The 23,857-nt window shown below is 33.0% G+C and overlaps 1 protein-coding gene across 1 annotated transcript in view; it reads left to right on the forward strand.

The window, feature by feature from the left end:
- The window catches only part of LOC140437063 (uncharacterized), a 167,821-nt gene that overhangs the window by 94,679 nt on the left and 49,285 nt on the right, over positions 1 to 23,857 (forward strand). The window contains exons 15-19 of the mRNA XM_072526314.1: positions 5,122 to 5,250; positions 13,907 to 14,086; positions 17,555 to 17,684; positions 17,738 to 17,863; positions 19,602 to 19,807. Of these exons, the coding sequence (XP_072382415.1) occupies positions 5,122 to 5,250; positions 13,907 to 14,086; positions 17,555 to 17,684; positions 17,738 to 17,863; positions 19,602 to 19,807 (771 nt within the window). The remainder of the gene's footprint in view (positions 1 to 5,121; positions 5,251 to 13,906; positions 14,087 to 17,554; positions 17,685 to 17,737; positions 17,864 to 19,601; positions 19,808 to 23,857) is intronic.

A 23,857-nucleotide genomic window follows, 5' to 3' on the forward strand; every position in this document is an offset into this window, starting at 1 on the left:
AGACTAAACTTTGATCACCATGATAATTTTTCACCAATAAACCAATCTTATTTGGAAACGGTCCTGCTAGTTTAATATAGGAACCAGCAAAATTAATAAAAATTATTTTTGAAATACCTGTTCTGCTAGGTTTTTACGAATTTCTTACTACCCTAGTAATTTTTTACCCTCTACTAACCCATGTGGAATGTCAACAATTCTTAGGTTAAAATTTAAGGTGATGAAAAATCTATTTTTACAATTTTACTGTACTCTATCAATCAATATTTCTGTTAGGTTAAAATTTATGGTGAATTTTTTTTATATTCCACTTTACTTGACTTATAATTTAAATTAAAAATGTTTTCTTTTAAGTTTTTGCTAGACTTTCACCACTCTGATAATTTTTCACCACTAAAGCAATTTTATTTGCAAACGTTCCCGCTAGCTAAATATTCGAGCCAGCAGAATTAAAAAATATATATATTTGTGAAGTACCACAGTGTTTTGATAGGTTTTTACAAATTTATTACCACCCTATTAATTTTTCACTTCTTTCCTTATGGGAAGTCTATATTAGGCTATTAAGCGGAAGCTCGAATATTAAGCTAGCTAATTCAAATCAAAATTTTGAAATACCGCATGATTCTGCTCGATTTTTACTAATTTTTCGCCTCTCAACTAACCCGTGTAGCTTAGGTTAAAATAAAAAAAAGTAATTTTTAAATACCACTGTATACTACAAAGCTTTTGCAATTCATTTACCACATTCACAATCGTTTACCCCTCTATCTCTCTCTCTCCAATAGCGCTACAGCCCAAATCGGGCCTTGGCCTCCTCCAAACTATGCCTCCAACCTTGTCGGTCCCGCGCCGATCTTCTCCAGGTTCTCACGTCTAGAAAATTTTGCGCGGGTGCTGCCACTTCATCCTCCCATCTTTTCCGTGGCCTTCCTTCTGGTCTTGCGCCCTGCATTTTACTATCTAGGGCTCTTTTCGGCAATCTTTCTGTCTCCATTCTTACTACATGACCAGCCCAGCGAAGTCTCTGAAGTTTAACGAATTCTGAGATCGGTGTCTCTTTGAACGGTTGGTAGAGTTCATGGTTATACCTGGATCTCCATATTCCGTTTTCGTTAATAGGTCCAAATATCTTTCTTAGGACTTTTCTTTCGAAGACTTCCAGTTTTCTTTTTGTCTCTTTTACCCCTCTATAAGAAGCCAATAATTCTGCTACGTTGAATTTTGAACTGACAAAACACAATTTTAAAAGGTATTTTTAATATTTTTTTATTGTACTCTGCTGTACTTTTACTTCGACCTTTTACTATTTTTTGCTATCTTCATATTTTTCACCTAACACACTGGGCATAAATTCCGCACTTTGTGTTCTAATTTTGAGGGCATAAAGTCGTACTTTTTCGTCCAGTATAAAAAAATGCACGTTTTCACATTTCAAGAGTTAAAATAGACGTGATCATGCGTAGATGAATGTGCACTGGTGTTCACTATTAAAAATGACTCAAAACTGTATGCACTGTTGTACTAAGCATAAATCACACTCAGGGTCAGTAAAGAGGCGCTATATTTGTAATTTATTGCCAAAGTTAAATAAAAATGAAGAGGACGGTATCAATCTAAAATCCGATCAAGACTTCAGCCACCACTCCTTGATTGGCAGTACATTTAGCTCAGGTCTATGGATATACCCAATAAATACAAATATTTTAATCTGCACAAGGTGTACCGACCCTCCTTTACAATTAGGTGAATAATGTAATAGACATAATAAAATTATTTTAATTTTAATATTTCTTACCTGGTAATTATTCTGTGAAATATAACAATTCCACTGTACTCGTATTTACTAAAACTCTACTTGAGTTCAGTTATTTTATATACATAAAAAGGCTCACGATTCGATTTCTCTTAGCCATGTATTCACTATTATAATCAATTTTTTAAAACAGTTAAAATTTATAATTTTGGTAATAAAGTATTTTCATATTTTAAATATTAGTTATAGAAATAGAATAAGAAATATTAGTTAGCACAGAATAACATTTCAGAATGTTTTTAATTAGGGTAGTTACGAAAACAATGACTAGGCTGGTAAAACTATAGTAGAAATCTAGCAGAGCACTTTTGTATTTCCAAAAGGTATCGCATTAACTAGAGTTGTACGTAGGTTGTTGAATGATTCCCATTAACTGTGACTTAAGCGTCAAACATTATGAGGGTGGATCAGTGGCGGATCCAGAAATTTTTGTGTGGTGGGGTCATGGGTCTTGAGGGTGATTTTGGTACGTTTTTAGATTTTTGCACCTTCAGTGGCTGATCAACAGAAATTTTTATCAGGGTGGGTCATGAATCTTGAGAGTGATTTTGATTTTTGCACCTTTACGATTGATATGATTTTTGCCTCATGTAAGGAAACCATTTTCTCAATAATTATTTTAAGGGATATATTAAACCAATGAGAAGTTATTAAAACCCAAATATCCTACGGGTGCAAAGAAGGGTACAACATTAAGGGGTCTTAAACTTAAACCAAAAAAAAATAATTTAACCCACATACTCTATGACAGTAAAATCAAGTATAAAAGACTATTAAACCAAAGAAAAGTATCAGCAACAGCCGGCAACGAGTGGTAAATAAAAGTTCAGTGATTAAAAATATTATAAGAATAAGATAAATAAATATTACATAATTTTATAAAATGTATTCTTTGCGCCTCGATAATTGCATCAACATCTAGAGAAATTTCAGGATGCACATTGATGAGTACTAAACCAGTTAACCTTTCCTCCGAAGTTCTATTTCTGAACCACGTCTTTAGACGCTTAAGCGTAGAAACACTCTCTGCTGTTACTGCACTGACTGAAAGTGTAATTAATATTTACAGAAATATTCTGATATTTGGATACATATGAACATCTAATTCATCTAAAATAGAATCAGGAAGTTTTCCATTATTTTGTACGACTCTTTTCCTCTTTTGAATCCACAGTGAAAACTGTTGTTCTACTGTGGAATATGCAGTAGATGGTCCAATAATATCCTGGAAGGTGTCAACAATTTTTTTAATGCAACTTTATCTTCTGGTGTGTTATCAATTTTAGGTAAAACAACTCGAAGATTAAATAGATTTATAACTTTCGGTGAACGTCATTTTTCTAAATATGTTAAAATATTGTCTAAAAGAGGTAAATAAATAGATCTTCGGAAATATTCTTCGCAAGAGTTAGCAAGTTGGTTTTGACGACAGGTTTGATGAGAAACTATACGAGGCATATTCAATTGAATGTTTAGTTGTTCAGCTATTTCCTTTACTTCATAGTAAAGTTTACTAAAAACAGATTCAGCATTTGATCTTTTATTTTGAAGAATGCATTTAATGTCCTCTATGGCCTCTATCTATAGATTCTAATCTAATTTTGGTGATTGAAGAAGACGACCAAGTGATACAGTTATACCTAAAATATCACTAAGACAAACTACCAAACTACTGAAATGAGAAATTCTGGGCTCCTAATAGTTTGCATTATTGAAAATGCATCAGCTGACATTTTACTGTCCTTCCACGTAGAAATCGTTTCAAGAGCGTTGTATATTTTGATGATTAATTCGCCCTGAAATGCCTGAGATGACTTTCATGCCATTAACCCAACGAGTTTAACAAATACCTTGGACCGCAGCCCCCAGAACCTTTATTTGTATCCACTAACGTATCAGACAGAGCTAATGCAACAACAATATTTACTTTGATATTTATTATAGACAAATTATAAAATGTAGCACACAGTGTCAACAATTATAACACATATTCAAATTACAAACAACCAATTCGTAGGCAAAACTGAAGATAAGAAATACCTAATACAAAATAAAAATGTGCTGATTTCGTGCGAAAAGTCATGTCATGTACATTGGGTAGTCGAGGTATTACTGTATTCGGAATTGTTGATTTTTTTAAAGAGCAATGTAAAAAGGCTTCCGCACAATAATTCTACACTTACCCCTAGAATAAATGAGTTTGAATCATTTTAACTCTTGACTTCCTACTTATAGGGTTGATGGGTTTTAAATTATTTTTTTAGGATTATTTAATTGCCATTTAATTTTGTTTGGGAGGGGTCATGACCCCCGTTAACCCCCCCCCCTCTTGGATCCGCCACTGGGGTGGATAAAATTCAGTAAAAACCTGCCAAGCATTTCATACTTTCAGTTACAAGAGGAGTACAGTAAAATTGTAAAAATAGATTTTTTATCACCTTAAATATTAACCCAACAGAATTACTGACTTCTCTTAAGGAGTAGTTGATGGGTGAATAATTACCAGTGTGGTAATAAATTCATAAAAATCTAGCAGAGTACTGTGGTATATCATAAATACTATTTTTGAAATTGTACTAGTTTTAACCGTAAGCCAGCAAAATCGCTCCACTTAAGGATGGTTTGGTGGTGAAAAATTATTAGGGTGATAATAAATTAGTGAAAAATGGGTAAAAAAATACGCCATCGGCAAAAAGTTTTTTTTCTGAATTCTGCTAACTTGAACCTTAAGCCAGCAGAATCGCTCTCATTAAGGGTGGTTCGGTGGTGAAAAATTATTAGGGTGGTAATAAATTAGTGAAAAAGGGGTAAAAAACTACGCCATCGGCAAAAAGTTTTTTTTCTGAATTCTGCTAGCTTAAACCTTAAGCCAGCAGAATCGCTCCCATTAAGGGTGGTTTGGTGGCGAAAAATTATTAGGGTGGTAATAAATTAGTAAAAAATGGGTAAAAAAATACGGCATCGACAAAAAGTTTTTTTTTTAATTCTGCTAGCTTGAACCTTAAGTCAGCAGAATCGCTTCCCTTAAGGTTGGTTTGGTGGTGAAAAATTACTAGGGTGGTAATAAATTAGTGAAAAATGGGTGAAAAAATATTACGTAGGTTAAATTAGATTCCGCTCATTTGTCCCCGCTAGCTTAAGGGTCCTCTTTTTTTGATGGGAGATATGGATGCAACTATAATAGTAATGATTTCATCCATTTAACATTCCATCAAACATTTTATTTTGTGTATCCTTGTTCATGTGTTGATATGACTAACAGATATGAATAGCATATAGTCTTTATGTATCTTATTTTTTTCTAGAAAATCGAAACCGAAAGTTTTGCTGTTAAAACAGATACAGCCAAAGGCGGAGACACAGAAATTGCAAAATCAATGGACCAACAAGAAGAACCGGGAGAAGAACAAGTTAAAGGTGGTTTTTTGAGTTTGGTAGGTGCTAGTTTAACTTATTGGTTTTAAACTCCTTTAATATATACTTCATATAACTGTTTTTACCAAAAACTGTAGTTAATGTTTGTTTTCCTAATATTTTTTCTAAAAATTTCGTAGGAACTTTTTACAATTTTATATGCAAATTTTGCGAATATTGTATTTGTAGAAATTTACAAATGAAGAAAGCGAATCTTACCACTCTATGACTTTTATTAATTAGCATGATGAAACGTTTTCAATAAGGCGGCATACATACAGACCCGTTGACCCTGAGTTCGATAGGTACAGGGTGTTGTACCGTGCCAGTGTATTAAGTAATGTAGACATTATTAGACGGTTGGTATAGTTTCTAGAGATTGAATGTCGTATACCTGTTACTCGCAGTCAACATTAGTCGGATAGAAAATATTATATGTATACTAGGACGTCCATTTATTGATGTTTCGTTATCTGCTGATGAAAATACTTTTGTCTTCAAACATAAAAATAAATGTAACGATGTAAACTAAACATATATATGCTTAGTTTTTTTTATTTTTTTTTATTTTTGATTTAATTGCCGCATTGCCAGATTCCAGTAAGAGTCTAAGAAGGTATCCATTGAATTCTGACAGGCAACGGTGGGGGAAATATTTTTTGGACATCTATGTCACGGAACAAGATACCCTGGCATCTTTCGGCCGAGTAGGATACTAGGCCAGGAGACCCCAGAGTAGTGCCGGATTAACCGTGTTCCGGATAAAACCTTAACCACTGTTCCAGACAGGTTGTCTGGCACTCAGTAAACAACTAAAATAAAAAACTAAAAATTTATAAATAACCATACCTATTACCGTAATACAGAAAATGTTTCAGACGTTAGGCCATAAACTAATAAATAATATTAACCATAAATTTCAGATCCCTGGCCTAATTTCCTCCTCTGACCTTCTGTTCCTCTTTCTTCATCGCCCCAGAAATCAGACAGTGTACTTCTCTCCATTATTTCTCTCCTCTCAACATTATGTTTACAACGTTTCTTTCATCCAGCCCGAAACCCATTTGTCTCTCGAAATCTCTCCTCTCATTTGCTTATCTCTGGCATTTAAAAATGTGGGCGGGAGCGTCCGGTACCCCACAAACAGTACAGTCTGCCGAGGCAGATTTGCCTATTCTATTTATGAAGGTGTCAAAACTACCATGTCCGTTCAGAAACTGCGCCAGGAAGTAGTCTAGTTTCCTGAACTTACATCCCCACCACGGCCTCAGATCGGGAATAAGCTCCTTCGTCCACTTTGTTTATCGTTCTTTCTCTCTCATTCTCATCTATATTTACATCCATCCTCCTCGCATACACCCTCGCTCGCTCTTTGCACAACAAAACGATCGGTATCACCGCTCCAATGATATATAGAGCATCATTTGAAACTGTCCTATATGCGCTAGATACCCTGAGTAGCATTTGCCTTAGTGAAGTCTCCATCAGCTTAGCGTATTTCGCAGTGTTTAGTACGCTACACCACACGGGGGCAGCGTAGGTTACCACCGACTGGAAAACTCCATTTAACACCTTTCTTTTGGTGCTACCTGGGCCTTCAATGTTTGGCATCAGCCGTATCAACGCCTCCAGATTTCGGTTCGCCTTCTCTACCATCATTTGGATGTGTACTCCGAACCTTAGTCCTTCCGACAACCAGACTCCCAGATACTTAATCGATTTAACCGGTGCAACCTCCACATATGCTTAGTTAATTCAATAAATATTTATATCATATTTTTATGTTTTTCTACTTAGACAAGGTTTGAATTTGCCAATTTTTTTATATTTTTTAGTTTCGTAGCTTAATGTGATTTTCATACTTTTTTTTGGTATACAGTTATATATTTTTTAACGTATTAAACCTCAACTTCTAACACATTTTTTAATCTAATTTAACAGTCTGACTAGATAGTTACGTGGCATAATTATTATCTTGTTTTATTAATTCCAATAGTGCCTTATGGTTTAAAGTTCCCATTTCCATACCATTCAGAACAAAAGTTAGTTATTATTGTTTATTCGTCATCATCATCGTTTAGCCTTCTGCGTCCAAAGTTGAACATAAGCGTCTTCTAATTTCTTTTAGTTCTGTCGGTCTTTAGCTTCCTGCAGCCAATTCCCAGCGATTCTTTTGAGATGGTCTGTTCATCGTGTAGGTGGTCTACCTTTGCTTCTTCTGTCTGCTCGTGGTCTCCATACTATAATTTTTTGGGTCCATCGCCCGTCGTTTATTCTGGCCACATGGCCCGCCAGTTCCACTTCAGCCATGCTATGCGCTCTATGACATCTGTGGCATCTCTCCTTCTTCTTATTTCTTCGTTTCTAGTCCTGTCTCCGAGAGTCAGTCCACGTAGCGAGCGTTCCATTCTCCTTTGGGCTACTCTGAGTTTGGTTGCTGCAGCCTAGGAAGCATATATAGGTCGAATGTCTTCTTTTTCAAATAATTTGGCATGTTGTCTTTTAAAGTATCTGATAGAGTTTCATATGCTGCCTATGCTAAGTTAATTTTCTTTGCATTTTAGCAGTTTGGTTGTCGTTGGCAATTTAGATTTCATGACCTGAATATTTATATGTATGATATATATATATATATATATATATATATATATATATATATATATATATATATATATACAGTATACTCCCTCTATAACGTACACGGTTATTACGAGGTTTCGCTTATAACGAGGTACATTATATGTCCCTTGAAATTTGTATTGAACTGTAACCCTCTATAACGAGGTAAATTTGCTTATAAAGAGAAAAAAAAAAGATTGAAAAACGTGTTTTTACGTTTTGGCCCGGCCGTAGCTATAAATAAATACCCTTTTCAACTGCGGGCCGCCCGCAATAAACTTCTTACAATTTATGATTCTTAGTCGGAAATGTAAAATTTATGATTCACAAGTGTCATTGTATTGGGTTGACCATTCACACCTAATAATATGGGTCCTAATAGACAAGATGTGGAAAGTGTTTTAAAGGTTGTCATAAACTTTATCCAATGACAAAACGCAAATGAAGAAGCATAAAACTGTTTTACATTTTTAGAAAATATGATAGATAGAATAATGGACAATTTAAAGCAGTCAAAAATGACAAAATAACTTTATACGCTTTATACATATTTACAGAATACAGATTTTTTGTTTTAACGTATATCATTGACAATAAAAGTAAACAACTCTTTTTTGTTTTAATGCATTTCATTGACAATAAAAGTAAACAACTTTGTTTTAAAAACGCCATTCAAACAATATTTATTAGCATCTTATATTGCTCCGAATGGCTTTACTATAGAAAGTTAATGTTTTAGAAAACTAAATATTCATATGTATGCACAGTATTATTGTTGTTGGATATAACGAGAACCGCTTATAACGAGGTAATTAGTCTGCCATTTCAGTTCTCGTTATAGAGGGAGTCTACTGTATATCGGTTTCAAAACGTCTTGCGTCATTATCCGATGCCTAATTTCCACGAATTTCTATCATTCCATTGTTCTTCGGTCAAATCTCGGGAGCTCATTGCCTTTGTTATTCCCTCCTTCCATGTTCTTTTTGGTCTTCCTCGTTTCTTACGATTTGGTGGTATCCATTTCGTGGCGATTTTTGGTAGTCTTGTTTCTGGCATTCTTTGAACATGGCCATACCATATAAATTGTTTCCTTTCTATGTCTGTTGCCAGTGATCCATCTACCCCCATCCGATTCCTTATTTCATCGTTTCTAATTCTGTCTGCCCTAGATATTCGAAGTGATCGTCTAAATACATCCATTTCTGTTGCTTCGAGTTTTCTTTTATTGCTTTCTGTTAGTCTCCATGTCTCTGTACCATAGGTTAAGCTGGTTTTTATGAGAGATTCATATAATATTGTATTTTCGTCTTTTACCAATTTCTGAGCTCCAAAGAACTCCGTCAAGGCATCCAATTGTTCTACGGGCCTGGGTTATTCGTTTTCTAATTTCCCTATTGTCTGTGCCTGTGTCGAAATCAATTCCTAGGTAGGTATATTCAGTGCAGAATGCAATTTCGGTTTCGGAACTGAAATTGCAATGAACTAATCCTATTTTGCTGCAGTCGACTTTTGGATTTTCGCTTGGCATTTGTCATGTACCGTGTCTTTCCAAAATGTATGTTCAAACCAACTTTATTACAGGCGGCATCCAACTTAGTAAGCATATTTCCAATCTCTTTTAAGTAATCTGTTATCAGAACAATGTCGTCCACAAATCGTAGGTGGGAGAGAATTTCGCCATCGACATCGATTCCTTTTGCTTCCCAATCCAATTTTTTGAAAGCATCTCTTTGTTTAATTCCTCTTTTAATTTTTACACAACTTTTATCTTTGTGTAGTCTTACGGTAATGGTTGCATTATTGTATATATTCGGCTTAATTTGAAGTACCGATAATCTATGCGACTTTCCTCCAACGCTCCCATTACGCTGTTAATTTCTATCGTATCGAACGAATAATTTGCGAAGGTCTACGAAAACTAGGACCAATGGTCGGTTGTATTCGATGGATATTTCTATAATTCCTTTTATGCGGTGGAAGTGGTCGTTGGTGCCAAAGTTTTTTCTAAAACCTTCCTGTTACCTGGGTTGCTAAAAATCTAATTTTGTTTCCGATGGATTTGATATTATGCTTGTGAATAATTTATAGAGGTGGTTTGATAGGTGTGTGCACTGTGCTAACTTGTAGGTATTTCACTTTGATGCAAATATAGGTTGAAAAATTTCTTTACATTCTCTAATAGTCGATTTCCTCCAATCTTTGCGGCTTCTATAACAATATTGTCTTCTTTCGGAACTTCTGAATAACTCTGTATAGAAATCTTCTACTACCCTTAGTAATTCATGTCTGTTGGAGATGATATTTCTATCGTTATCCTTTAATTTCAATATTTTTTTGCCATTTGTCAATTTTCTCCTTCAATTGTTTATTGGATTTGTTCACTTTTATGCTTTTGGTTGTCTATTCTAATAGATTTTTGTATTCTTTTACTTATGTCTCTAAATTCATGATGTTTTTTACTTCTATTACTTTGCATTTTTCTCCTTTTATTTATTAATGCTTGTGTCTGCGGACTTTGGCAGTGTATCTTCTGGCTTTCCTTTATAGCTTCTATTATAATGTAATTCAGGGTGCTAATATTTGAGTCTGTATTCTTATGGCTTTCGACAAGAATGCGTTCTTCAAATACATTTATAATATTAGGCTCTGTCCGGGTAGGTGTAGACTTCTTTTTGATCACGCGATCTCTTATCAGTGATCATAAAATTGAACTCGTTCCTCGTTTTCCCATTCGGGCTCTGCCACGTCCATCTCCCATGTTCTTTTTTGTAGATTTTTGTAGAAGAACTGTTCATTTGGAATAAATTTTTTCCAGCAGTAAACTAAGTAAAGCTTCACCGTGTTCGTTCTTGTTGCCCAAACCAAATTTTCTCAGTGATGTTTCTGTCTCATCTCCCCCGCAAAATAAAAACCTGTAATAGTGTTTCCGCTAATATATTCTGCAGCCGGTGATCCCAACGAAGATTTAGTTTGCTTCCCAAACATTTTATCTTATGAGATGCTATCATTTTTGTTATATTGGAGGTATCTTCATTATTATGGACTGAAAAGTTTTTGGAACATGTGATGTCTGAATGCTTTTTCTTCAGCATCATCTCCTGCACAATATACAGGGTGGTCCTAAAGTAATTGTACAAACAGAAACCATAGATTCTGCACTTTAAAATATTACGATTTAAGCCAACTTGCTTTAATAAAATGTTGATATTAAGAAAGATACAGGGTGTTAAAGTGGAAATTTAAAATTCTATTTTTCGCTATAACTATTACGTTTGTAAATATTTTTGGACAAAAATTTATAATTGGACGCTTTTAAGTAGGATAAATTATAATTTTATACATAAATTAATGTTACTGATAGATGGCGCCACATATGCCACAGGTGTGGCATAGACTTGCGCTTAACTTTTTTGCTCTTAAAGTTACCTCTATTTGTGTTAAAAAATATTAAACATACATTATTTTTACAAAGAAAAGGTATACTTGTTGGTAACCTCAAAATTTAACCGTTTTCGAGATAATCGCATTTTATAAGTCAGCTGCCGCATAATTCTTAGTTGTGATATTTGTGCGGTAAAGCACTCAATACCTGTAGATAAGAATAATTCATAGTTTATTCTTATTAAAACAACTCAAAGATGATAATGTAACATTACAAAATTTTTGTTATGGCTGCTAAATGTCTTATTGGAGAAATTGTTGTTTACCCATTTTTATTATGACAAATGGAAACTAAAGCACAGGTATGAAATAACACACGTGTCTTGTTTCATAATACTTTTGCTACAAATCTTACCTTAAAGACTCAGCATTTTTACAAAAACATCATCGTTGGCCTAATAACCGATATTGTTATAAATATAGTAAACAAACAGGCAATTTAGTTCAGCATAATATTAGTTCGTTAGCTCATAATATTATCATCATTATCATAATAGTCCATTTGTTCGATATGTAATTATAGTTACTCGTAAGCTTATATGAGTGTATATAAGTAACCAATGAATGAGATACATCACAGTTTAATACATTATTTAACCTTTGCGACATAATATACTATAAGATTTGGATATAGATTCGTCCATTATACATTATAGCCACCACGTAGCCCAGAATTTAATCCGCTTGATTTTGGTGTATGGGGCGTATTAAAACAACGTGTCTATAAGAATGCCATAAACATTTGCAACCAAATATGGGAAGAAATAAATACTGCAACAGTTTCTTTAGAACCAATGATGCTATTTAATATGAGATGATTTTTATGGAATATATTGACAAATGAATTAATGAAAATGGTAGACATATCGAACACTTACTTTAACAAAAAGTTTAGTAATTTAGTTTAACTATTTCTTAATTTGGTTTGTAAACAAAATGTTTTGATTACGACTTTAATTTAACATAAAATATAAAATGTTTTATGTAAAATCCTATTATTCTGTTTTTTGTCATATCCTATTATTAATTATCCTGCTGATATATTTATTTTATTTAATATTTCGTTAACTATTAACTTTAGTTATTGGTATTTTATACCAAAATTTAGATTTATTAATGTTTTTGTCTATTTTTCCTTCGTTGCCTGGGGTAATTGCCTTAACTCAGAAATATGCAGCTGATTTGTAAAATGCGATTATCTCGAAAACTATTGAGTTTAAAAGTTATTAACAGGTATACCTTTTTTTTGTTGAAATAATGTATCTTTAATATTTTGTATCACAAAAACAGTTCACTCAAAGAGCAAAAAAGTTAAGTGCAAATTTATGCCACATATGTGGCATATGTGGCGCCCTCTATCCGCTACATCAAAGTGTGCATCAAATTATAATTTCTCATATTTAGAAGTACCCAGTTGTAAATTTTTATGCATAAATGTTTACAAACATAAAAGTTATAGCCAAAAATAAAATTTTTAATTTGCACTTTAACACCCTGTATCTTTCTTAATATCAACATTTTATTAAAGCAATTTAGCTTAAATCGTAATATTTTAAAGTGTAGAATCTACTGTTTCTTTTTGTACAATTACTTAAGGACCACCCTGTATAACACACCAATGCAACCAAAGTGCAGTATTACCATATCTCCGCTTACATTTTTCTATGCAAGCAGAAATCCTTATTGTAAGGACTGCTCAATAAGGCAATTTACTGTGGCCTGTATTGCACCACTAGCAGACATATATTTTACTTTATCTGTCTTTTCAGTCCTGACCCCCAGAGGGAGTGTAGTGGTAATCGTGATGTCGTATATTATCCGTTTTCAAAGATCTTTGTCTCTAGTCATTTTTTTTAACTCATGCATAGGTCTTCCTATACATATTCCTAAAATTTGGTCGACACATCTTATATTCCTTCTTGAGGCCTTCTACCTTTCCTTGGATAATAAGTTTTTCCATGTTGACTGTGTCTGCTCCCATAACATGTACAAAGTATTTTAACTGTTATAGTTGGACTTTGCTGGAGAGTCGTTTGCTGAATATTGACTCATTTAAAATTGAATTAATTCAATTCATCCTGTGGTCGGTCCACGGAATTTGTAACATTCTACTTCAACAGAATATTTCAGTGGCGTCTATCTTTCTTCTTTTTACTTATCGTAGGGTCCAAAATTCACTTCTGTATGTCAGCATTGGAAATATTAAGCAGTTGATTAATCCGATAGTGCATACCTACATAGATACTGATTAAAAGGGAATGTTATGCGATAATTGATTTAATTGGTTGTAATATAGTTGAGGTTGTACTTGCGGTTGTGTTTGATCGTGATTTCAGTTTTATTCCAGGTAAAAAGCATTTTTAGAGTCACAATGCTTTGATTTATTGATATTTATTTATTGATAATTAGTGAACACTCGTTTCATATGATATTACAGTTTAGTTACTATCACTTAAAATATTCATTAATAGATAATAAAATTTTAATATGAATTCTCGATAACGGTAATTATTGTTTAGCAAATAAAAAAAAAAATTAAATACTTTCGCTTTCCATCGAGATTCGAATAGGACTATATTATTTTTGCTTATTTAATAAAACGAATATCCTTTTTAGAAAGTTGAGGTAACCAAGGACGCCACTTCAGAAGTTGAAAAATATAATTTCGAATTCGAAAAACCAAAGACAGCTCTTATTACCACAGTAATTCAAGATGGAATTCTTGGAGTTAAAACAGAAGGGCCAACGGGAACCATAAAAAGTACTTTAAAGTATCTACCAGGTGGCATTGTTGAAGTAAGTTTGGAATATTTTGTGGTTTTAATTGTTCTTCTTCTTAGAATGCCGTCCATCTACGGAGGTTGGTAATCATAATGGCTATTTTTATTTTTGAACTTTCTGCTCTAAACAAATCAATCAATTTGCATTGATACCACTCACGTAGATTCTTTAACCAAAAACTCTGACTTCGACCAACAGATCTTCTTCCTTGAATCTTTCCCTGTATTCAGTGTATGAGTCTCAAATTTTCATTTTTGGTTCCTCTCATCAAGAGGCCTAGGTATTACAGTTTTTTTTTTGTTTGCATAGTGGTCATTAGTTTTGTTTCTATACCATTCCTCTCCAGTACTTCTTTATTTTAGAACTGTATAGTTAGAATCATTCAGAATTATTTAATTAGAAGTGGCTTCATTCGTATAAATGCTGATCTGGCAATCTGTATTCGCCTATTTATTTCTGTAGTAGGATCATTTGTTTCATCGATCAAAGTTCCCAAGTACTGATATTTTATTACTTGTTTTATCACGATACCATTTATTGTCAACATGTGGTGTATTTTTGTGGTCTGGCTCTTGTAATAAACCTATATTTTGTTATTTTTAGCATTTATAGTAATTCACATCTCAGCAATATTCACACTTAAGCTTTTGATTAGATGTTGAAAGTCTTCTATGGTCATTGCAATGATCGGTAACTCCCGCTTTAATATTATTTAGATGTTTTTGAAAATTTATTCAAAATATAAGTTAAACAAAAGTGACGATAAAATGTATCCCTGTCTAACTCCCCTGCAGATCTTCATTTCTTCCTACTGTTCTCCATCAATTTGAACTACGGCTCTTTCATTCAAATGTAATGTTTGGTTTCTCTTTATGATTTTACGATTTTACTGTCAATGTGCTTATTCGTAATTATTAATATTAGTTTTTCATGTCTTACTCTATCGAAAGCTTTTTCGTAGTCAACAAAGCACAAGTGTAGGTTAACCTTTACTCACGATATCGCCGAATCAGTATGTAAATGGCAAATAGTCCTTTTCGAGTACCCAGTCCATTTCGGAACCCGCACTGCGTCGCACTAACCTCATCCTCTAACTTTTTAATTTCACCTCTTTCCATTCATTCCACCTCTTTAATCTTGAAAAAGTTGTCTAACGTAGTCCTCCCATCTTTTTAATTTCTTGGGTAAATCTAGTTAGCCAAACCCCTTTTTTGTCCTTTATGTCTCTATGCTAACCTTTTGGCAAACTGCAGCCAATTTTCTTATTTTTTCTTTATACTGTTTCATCAAATACATTTCCTTAGCCGTTTTGATTTATTCCTTAATTATTTTTTGCATCTCTTTATACTTTTGTAGATATTTTCATTTATATTTCATTCTTTTTTCCAACTGTATCAATTTCTTCTGTTATTCATTGTTTTTTGACCTCTGACCTGTGTTGTGTCCAACTTTCTTGTTATATGCAGGCGGTTATCTTTTCTCGCAATATACTTTATTTTTACTAATTAACAAAATAATTTTTTAAAGTTAATGAACTAATTTTTAATATAAATATTTATAATTATATTTACGGTTTATTCCCAGAAAATGTAAGAATTAAAACAATAAAATGGCACCAGAAAATAGCTTCATGGAATGTAATAGTAATATGTATACTATGTTAACATATAAACACACTCGGTGAGTTTGAATTCGAACGGGAAGCGAATCGGTATTAAAATCAAATATCTTTTACGCATTGGCACTCATTCTAGGCAGAATTTGCAGAACAGTCATCAGACCAATAATGACATACGCGGCAGAAACACGACCTGACACAGGCAGGAGAAAAAGGATGTTAGAAACAGCAGAGATGAAAACACGTAGAAAAATTGATAATAAAACACTATGGGACAGAGTTAAAAGTACATATATACGACGTAGATGCAAAGTGGAGAACATTAACGATTAGGTAAGAAATAGAAGAGTAGAATGGAACGATTATATAAGCCGAATAACATTAAATACAGTAGTAAAGACGGAAAGAGACGGTTCCCGAATAGGAAGACGATCAGTAGAAAAACCACATAAATGATAGAACAACAACTTACTGGAGGTACATTAAAAAACATGTATACATAAGAAGAAGAAGTATTGATACTAATCAGAGGTACCGCAGTGTTTGGAAATAAAAAGCTACTCTATGTTAAGACAAAGTGAAAACGACTTTATTTTTACTAAGGTAAATACTCAACACACAATAGAATAAAACACAATGTACAATAAGCCAATTGGCTGCAGAATGACCTATTTACAGCGGTATTATAATCAAAAACACATAAGGTATCCGTCAAATAAAAGCACGTAAGGATCAATTTGTGTTTCTGAATTGGTTTCAAAATTTGCTATGTTAATCCCCCGTATTAAAAGAATTTATTTGGTACATTTTCATTTTTCTATTTTTTAAATTTCTTGGCGCTTCCGCTAATTTTTTTTGTTTGATATGTATTTTTCTGCATTTATCCATTTCTAGTTCGGGTGGTTAGTTTTCCTCTTGATCTTTAACAAATAAAGATTGTAAATAATCCCCTTAGGTTTCCATTTGAAGGTTTTTTAGTCTTATTGGTTAAAATTATTTTATAGTGATTCTATGTTTGTTGTGGTTGTTGCGTTTCATATTGTATAAAGTTTTGATTTTTTTCTTATTGAACATTTTATCTTGACCTTCTCTGTAAATCAAGGTTTTTATCGAGATTATTTAAAGCTGCATCAAGTTTGTTGCCGACTTCTAATATTTTGCCGATTTTTAATGTTTTGTTCTTGACAATCTTCTATGAAATTTTTTTTACTTTTATTTTCGTTTGTGTTAATGTTACAATCTTGTTTTACTTTATATTACTTCGCATTTTACATAATAGGACACTGTGATGTATTATTCTGTTTACTATACCGTAATGTCATTAATTTTTGACCTCAATTGTTTCTAATGTATATTATTAATTGTATTGATATATATGTATCATATTACTTGTGTTGATATTTTTTTTGAAAAATCTATTATTGATTATGTGTTCGTCACTGGTACAAAAATGTATCAACAACTTTTTGTTTCCATGTTAAACAGTCTTGTTACATCTCTATTTCATTACTATTTTACTCACTTACTTTACTGTATATAAAAATTCTTTCTCCTAGAATAATTGAATGATATTTCCTTTCGTCCTTGTTAGTGGCAGATATCTATCCGTTTTTAATTTAGAAAGATGCATATTTTTGTATTTATTGGTCTGATATTCCATGAGATTATTTTAGTCTGATTTTTTGATTATTTTTACGTATCCTTACTTTAAGACGATAAGTAAAGATGTATAGTCTAGTAAATATTTCCATTACTTCCATCAAGAGATTAAAGATAATGATTCCTGAAAATTTTTTAAGTACATATAACTACAATTTACATAAAATATATTTTTTTAATTTATTTGTTTTTTATATTTAACTTAGGTCCAAACAGAAATTACCGAAGCAACGGGTACGCCAGATGTGGCTAGACCGTTTCTACCAACAACAAAAAGAGAAGATTCGGTTCCAAAGCAGGAGACAGTTACAATGCCAAAATCTTCTCTTATAAAAGGTATGCATTATAAACAACTTTGAACTTGGTTTAAAACACCTTTACTCTTTTAGGTGAATCGGATGTAGAAATCTGTGACGACATTACATGCCAAAACAAAGCAATTACTACTGGACCTGAGTTTGAAGAAGTCGTGATATGTCCCAAATCTGGAAAACCATGCAAAAATCGAATTACAAGTGAGTAAGAGGCTAAAGCCATGATCCTGATGTTATCTTACTTACAATTACCTTACTTACCTTACTTATCTATATACATCATATCTAATACCTTATCGAGATTATAGATATAAACTTTGCAATTTCTTTCTCAAAACTTTTTAAAACATTCAAGAGAGTGTCAGAAATAAAATTATACTTATTTTTTATTTCATTTTTGAAGTTATACTTCTATACACGTGCTCCACGTTAGAAATTTGTACGAGAGTGAATCGGTGAAATCATTATAGTTCGTCCCCCCAAACCCTTCTTTCAGTGCGTCATAGTTGATCGAATTCTCTCTAACACATTAAGCTAAAAGTAACAGAAAAAAACGTGTGAATCAGTTTAGTTGATGAAAGACTGGTTAACTATATTTAAAATTGCGCGATGAAAGAGAAATAGAAAGAAAAAAATGGGCAGTACATTACAAAAGAATTACGATTCTCCTACACGATTTAAAAGATTTAAAACATTTAGCTCTGTAATTTATTATGATTTATAAAATACAAACTAAATGACAGCAACAGTTGTAAAATAAATAGGTTTTAGGTAAAACGATTATGATTTAAAAAACAGAACATCTTTCACGTTCAGTAAAGGAGCTACAAGTGAACGGCCTCAAAATCTGTGATTTGGTGGTTACGCCTATGAAAATTAGTATATGCGCGTCCACCAAATTCTAAGGTTCATTCTGGTAATTTTTAAGCATTTTGTGGTGGGGGTAGAACAGCTAGTTGGATCGTGACGTATGGGGTGCCAAGTGAGAGTGTTTAATAAATACAATACGATCACAAAAAAAAATTAACATGGTAGTATACCATGTTTTAGTTTTAGTTTACTTTTCTTAGTTATGATTACATTGGAGAATACAGAACACTCAAACTGAATGAAGAGCTTATTCGTGTTGTCAGGAGGAACAGATCAACCTGAGGAAAGATTTCTGAGTGAACTAAGAAAACTCTATTCTAAAAAATTACGAATTACTGAAACTAAGAAGAAAGATTTATTGAAACTATGCCAAACTAAGGTAATACCAGAAGATTACCACTATTTATATGAGCAACTACTAATTTCTAAATGTGAAGGTGAAAAATATATTTTCACCAAGGAACAAAAAAACAAAATATGTTTAATATACTAATGCTTTTATTTTGAGAACGATTTCCGAAGTAGAAATTGAAACGTCAACAAACTTATTTTAATCTTTAATTGTGGCTTATTCCTATTTAAATAGTAATTAAATTACCTTGTTTCTCTTAAGGGTGAAAGAAAAGTAGCGAAAATGTAAATACAGGGCAAGAAAAACTAAACATTTTATGTTCTATGAAGGAATGGGACACTATGTTTTATCATTCTTTATTTTTTCACTTAAAAGACTAATTCCTTCTTTAATCAAGGAAGGTATAACTGGTTCTGCTTTGGCTATAACTGATTCTGAATACAAGAAATCACAAAAATTTATTGTATTTTTAAAGCACTTTCGTAAGCATACAAATGATACTGCTGATAGCCCCTCAAGCCACCCCTATTGATTTTAAATAGCCAAATTTTTAATATCACTTTTGAAACCATGCGCTTGCTCCACTCATTAAAATGTATATACCTTACATTCATGACCAAAACCACATTTAAAATAAAATACTTATTTACCCAATGTTTTCACAATTTCGCGTTACCAGTTTCTTGTTAAAACATTTAGTGATTTACTTAATTACAGAAAGACCCTGTACATCTGAAGATCAATTTAAACCTGCAGGAACACAAGAACCCCAACTACGTGAAGCTGGAGTTGTCACAGACCCCAAAGCTAAAAGACAACAAGAAGTTGAAACTGTACCTCAAACAACCACTACCAGCGCTTCCAAACAAGTTCCAATATTTGACAAGACTACGTCACATACCACACCGACAAAGGATGCAGTGGTTTGTATTTCTACCTTTGTAATTGTACCATTATTGATTACTTGTATAAAAAATTGTTGGAATTTATTTTAATGGCATCTATCTGATTTCATTTATTCATCATGAGATCATTTATTCTATCTAATTTCATTTCTTGTAGAAGTTCTTACAAGGATTACTACTACATCGATATACTATTTTATTTATATCATTTTTATTACTACAGCTTTTAATATATTTAGCCAGATAAATATGAATTATTTGTGTACTTATTCTACATCAATTTTAACGACTCCCTTATCCCTTCTGTAGTAATTTTTTTCAGTGTGTTCTTGTAAATGCACCTATACATATATTTTACAATTTTGTTGTGTTTAAGATTCGATCAAAGCTGTTGATCACAAATAGCATCACTGAATTTTTCGATTCTAAAGTAGATCGTTTCTTATTTTAATTTATTTTTTAGAATTTCATATACTTCATAGTCAAATGAGTTTCGACTTTGAATGTTTATGAATTTTATATTACTGGCAAAAGTCGTTTTACATATATATATATATATATATATATATATATATATATATATATATATATATATATATGTAAAACGACGTATATATATATATATATACGAAGACGGTTGCGTTTCGATTTAATTTAAGTCTCTTACCACTCCCTAACACGTGTTTCTGGGTCTACCCGTCATCAGAGAGTTTCTGGGTCTACCCGTCATTATATATATATATATATATATATATATATATATATATATATATATATATATATATATATAACAGAAATTAGTATTATACTCAATAGTCTTTCGGGTTGAACCGCGTCGATTGTCATTGCGCTGAGCTTTCCACATCGTCTTCGATGTCTTTTTCGGGGCTTCCGAGGTCCTAGTCTCCCAAGCCCCCAGTCAATGGGATATTTTCTTTATGAGTGGTGTCCAAGTCAAAGGTAACCGTATGCCGCCATCTCTTTTATTGAGTTAATTTGGCCTTTTTTCAATTTCTGTGGCTTCTAGATAGAAACCATAGAAATCTTTATAGAAGCGGATGAGGGCTATGGTTCTGGAGTTTTCAAACCCAATTTTGTGATCTGTATGAAGATCGTGTTGACCTAGAGCTGAAATTGAGTCGGAATTGCGAATAGAAATGGAATGTTCATAAATCCCATTTTGGATTTTACAATTTGTTTGACCTATATAGGATAGGGGGACACAAGGAATGTGTCCTGTGTGTTTATTCTGCACAAGGAATTTTTTGGATAAGGGCTTGTTTTAAACTAGAGAACTCAGCGGGTCTACTTGCATTATCGCAAAGGCGTATTGATCTGATGACAAGCGTATTAATGACTGAATTAATCTGTGAAGGTAGATGATAAGAGCTTCCATGCAAGTAACGATTGATATTCGATATATAGAAGAGTTCTCTCTACCCAAATAGGGGGTGTTTGGTTTATTTTGGTTTTTCTAAAAATAAAAGGTTGTATGGAAAATAAAATATCTACGAGTCTAAGAATCTGGGACAAATTGTTTTGGGCCTTATCTCTCCTACTTAAAAAGATATTTATTATAAAAAAAATTTACAGGGTTGTAATATATAAGATAATGTAATATATAAGCACATTCACGCTGTAATAACGTACTTATTTTAAATAAAACACCCTGTATTTTATTGGTCTGTCTTTATGGCAAATTTACTTAATTTTTGAACTACACTACCGAGCATAAAATTAGGGCCACCCCGTAATTTGAATTTATTTTAGAAATTATTATTCTGTTTTAACTATTTTCAGTTGTAACATAGTTTACTAACGGATTGCATAGAGAAAACAACGTTTTTGTCGTTTAAAGTTTATTAAAAATAATGGAAATGAAGAATTTTCCTTTGATTTACTAAGTATTAAAAAGGGACAATTTTAATTTGATCTGTTTTTTATTGAAAAAAAGAAATTTTAAGAACTTCAGTAGCGAGTATTCCCTCCTCTGGCAGTGATAACAGCTTGCAAATGACGAGGCATGCTTTGGATCAGATTTTGGATCACATTCTGCGGAAGATTATTCCATTCTTGCACCAATATGTCGCGAAGCTCTCTCGAATTTCTGGGGGCCGGCACATGACTCCGTAAACGTCTCTTCATCTCATCCCAAACATGTTCTAGGGGATTGATATCTGGACTGCGAGCAGGCCAACCAAATCGTGTGATTTCAACCTCGTCAAGATACTCAGTAACTATCCCAGCAGTGTGGGGCCGTGCATTATCATGCATAAATGTTGCGTCGTCTCCAAGAATAACCATAAACGATAAAACATGGTCTTTCAGAATCTGTGTCAGGTACCTATGCGCTGTCAATGTCCCATTCTCGATAAAGACTAACTCCGTGCAAGCATCAAACGATATGCCTCCCCATGCCATGACTGACCCTCCACCAAATGGAAGACAATACATGACTCCAATCAGGCAATTCGGTGTTCACGGGAAAGCGACGGTCCAGCTACTCTAGTTCGAGAAGATAAACCAGCAGCATGAAGTCGTTTCCTAACTGTCCATTCACTTATGTTTACATTTCTCACTTCTTGCAGATGATTTCGAAGAGAAACTGCCGTGACCGTTCGGTTTCTCAAAGCACTAGAAACGACAAAGCGGTCATCTCTAGCTGTTGTAATCCTGCCTTGACCTGAATCAGGTCTTTGAGTAAGCAGACCGGTCTCTTCGTACCGTTACCATACTCGTTGCACACTCGAGAGACTTACACCAACATTTGTCGCAGTTTCGCGCTGACCGTGGCTATCTTCTAACGCCGCCACAATTCTTGCCGACACAACAGAATTTATGCTCATTGCAATACACTGAGAGTGATAACGATATACAAACAATTTACAATTGACGTTAAAACCATAGAAACAAAAACTGTGCTGATAACGGTTTTTAGGAATTAGGCTAAGGGGCCCTTTTTATCTCAAACGCTTGTCGAAACAACAACGACAACAATTTTTTTTTCAAGAAATCCATTAGTAAACTATGTTACAACCGAAAATAGTTAAAACAGAATAATAATTTCTAAAATAAATTCTTCACAGTTCGTTTTTGGCAGTGGTCAGGTAAAGTTCTTATCAGTGCGTGAACGAGTATTCATTAAGTGTTTGTTTATTTGTTTTTTGATTGTTATGATCGGGGATTCGGACGGAAGATATGAACCTCCTGATAGGGGAAAAAGTATAATTATTATAGATGAAGTGAATATGGAATTTAGCGGAAATGGAAAAAGCGACGAAACAGGTGGTATTGAAAAAATAATAAAACAAAAAAATAAATATAGTCCAACGGACCAAGGTCCATATTATGTATTTGTGCAAAGTAAAGAAGGAAACATAGGTAAGTTTCATAAAATTTCTACTGCTAGATTAATTTTAAACGCAGAACCGGAGATCAGGGATAACATTTTAAATATTTCTGTAACTGGTAGAAATAAAGTTAAAGTCGAATTAAATTCATTCAATAGTGCCAACAAATTAGTCGAGGTCAAAGTATTTCAGGAAAAAAATTACGAGGCTTATATACCCACTTTCTTTACATACAAAAAAGGTGTAATAAAAAGTATTGACAAGGATATCAAAGACGATGATTTATTAAACATAATTAAACCTAAATATGGAAATAATTTTAAAGTTTATGAAGTAAGGAGAATAAAACGAAAGGTAAATGGTGAGTTACTCCCTACAACGGCAGTTATTGTTACTTTTAAGGGGCAAATGATACCTAAACAGGTAGTAATAAAAAAATTATTTACGATGTAGACATATATGTTCCACGAGTAATCCAATGCAGACAATGCATGAGGTACGGTCACGTTAGCGCACAATGTAGAGGTAAAGTTCGATGTGGAAAATGCGGCAATGAACATGAAACAAATTCTTGTAATTCGCAATTAACATCATGTATTTTATGCAAAGGAAATCATGAAGCAACGGATAGGAAAAATTGTGAAGAATTTCATCGTCAGAAACAAATTAAAACATATATGGCTACAGAAAATTTATCCTATAGTGAGGCTAATGAAAA

The sequence above is a fragment of the Diabrotica undecimpunctata genome, chromosome 3 (assembly GCF_040954645.1).
Source record: "Diabrotica undecimpunctata isolate CICGRU chromosome 3, icDiaUnde3, whole genome shotgun sequence".
Classification (NCBI taxonomy): Eukaryota; Metazoa; Arthropoda; class Insecta; order Coleoptera; family Chrysomelidae; genus Diabrotica; species Diabrotica undecimpunctata.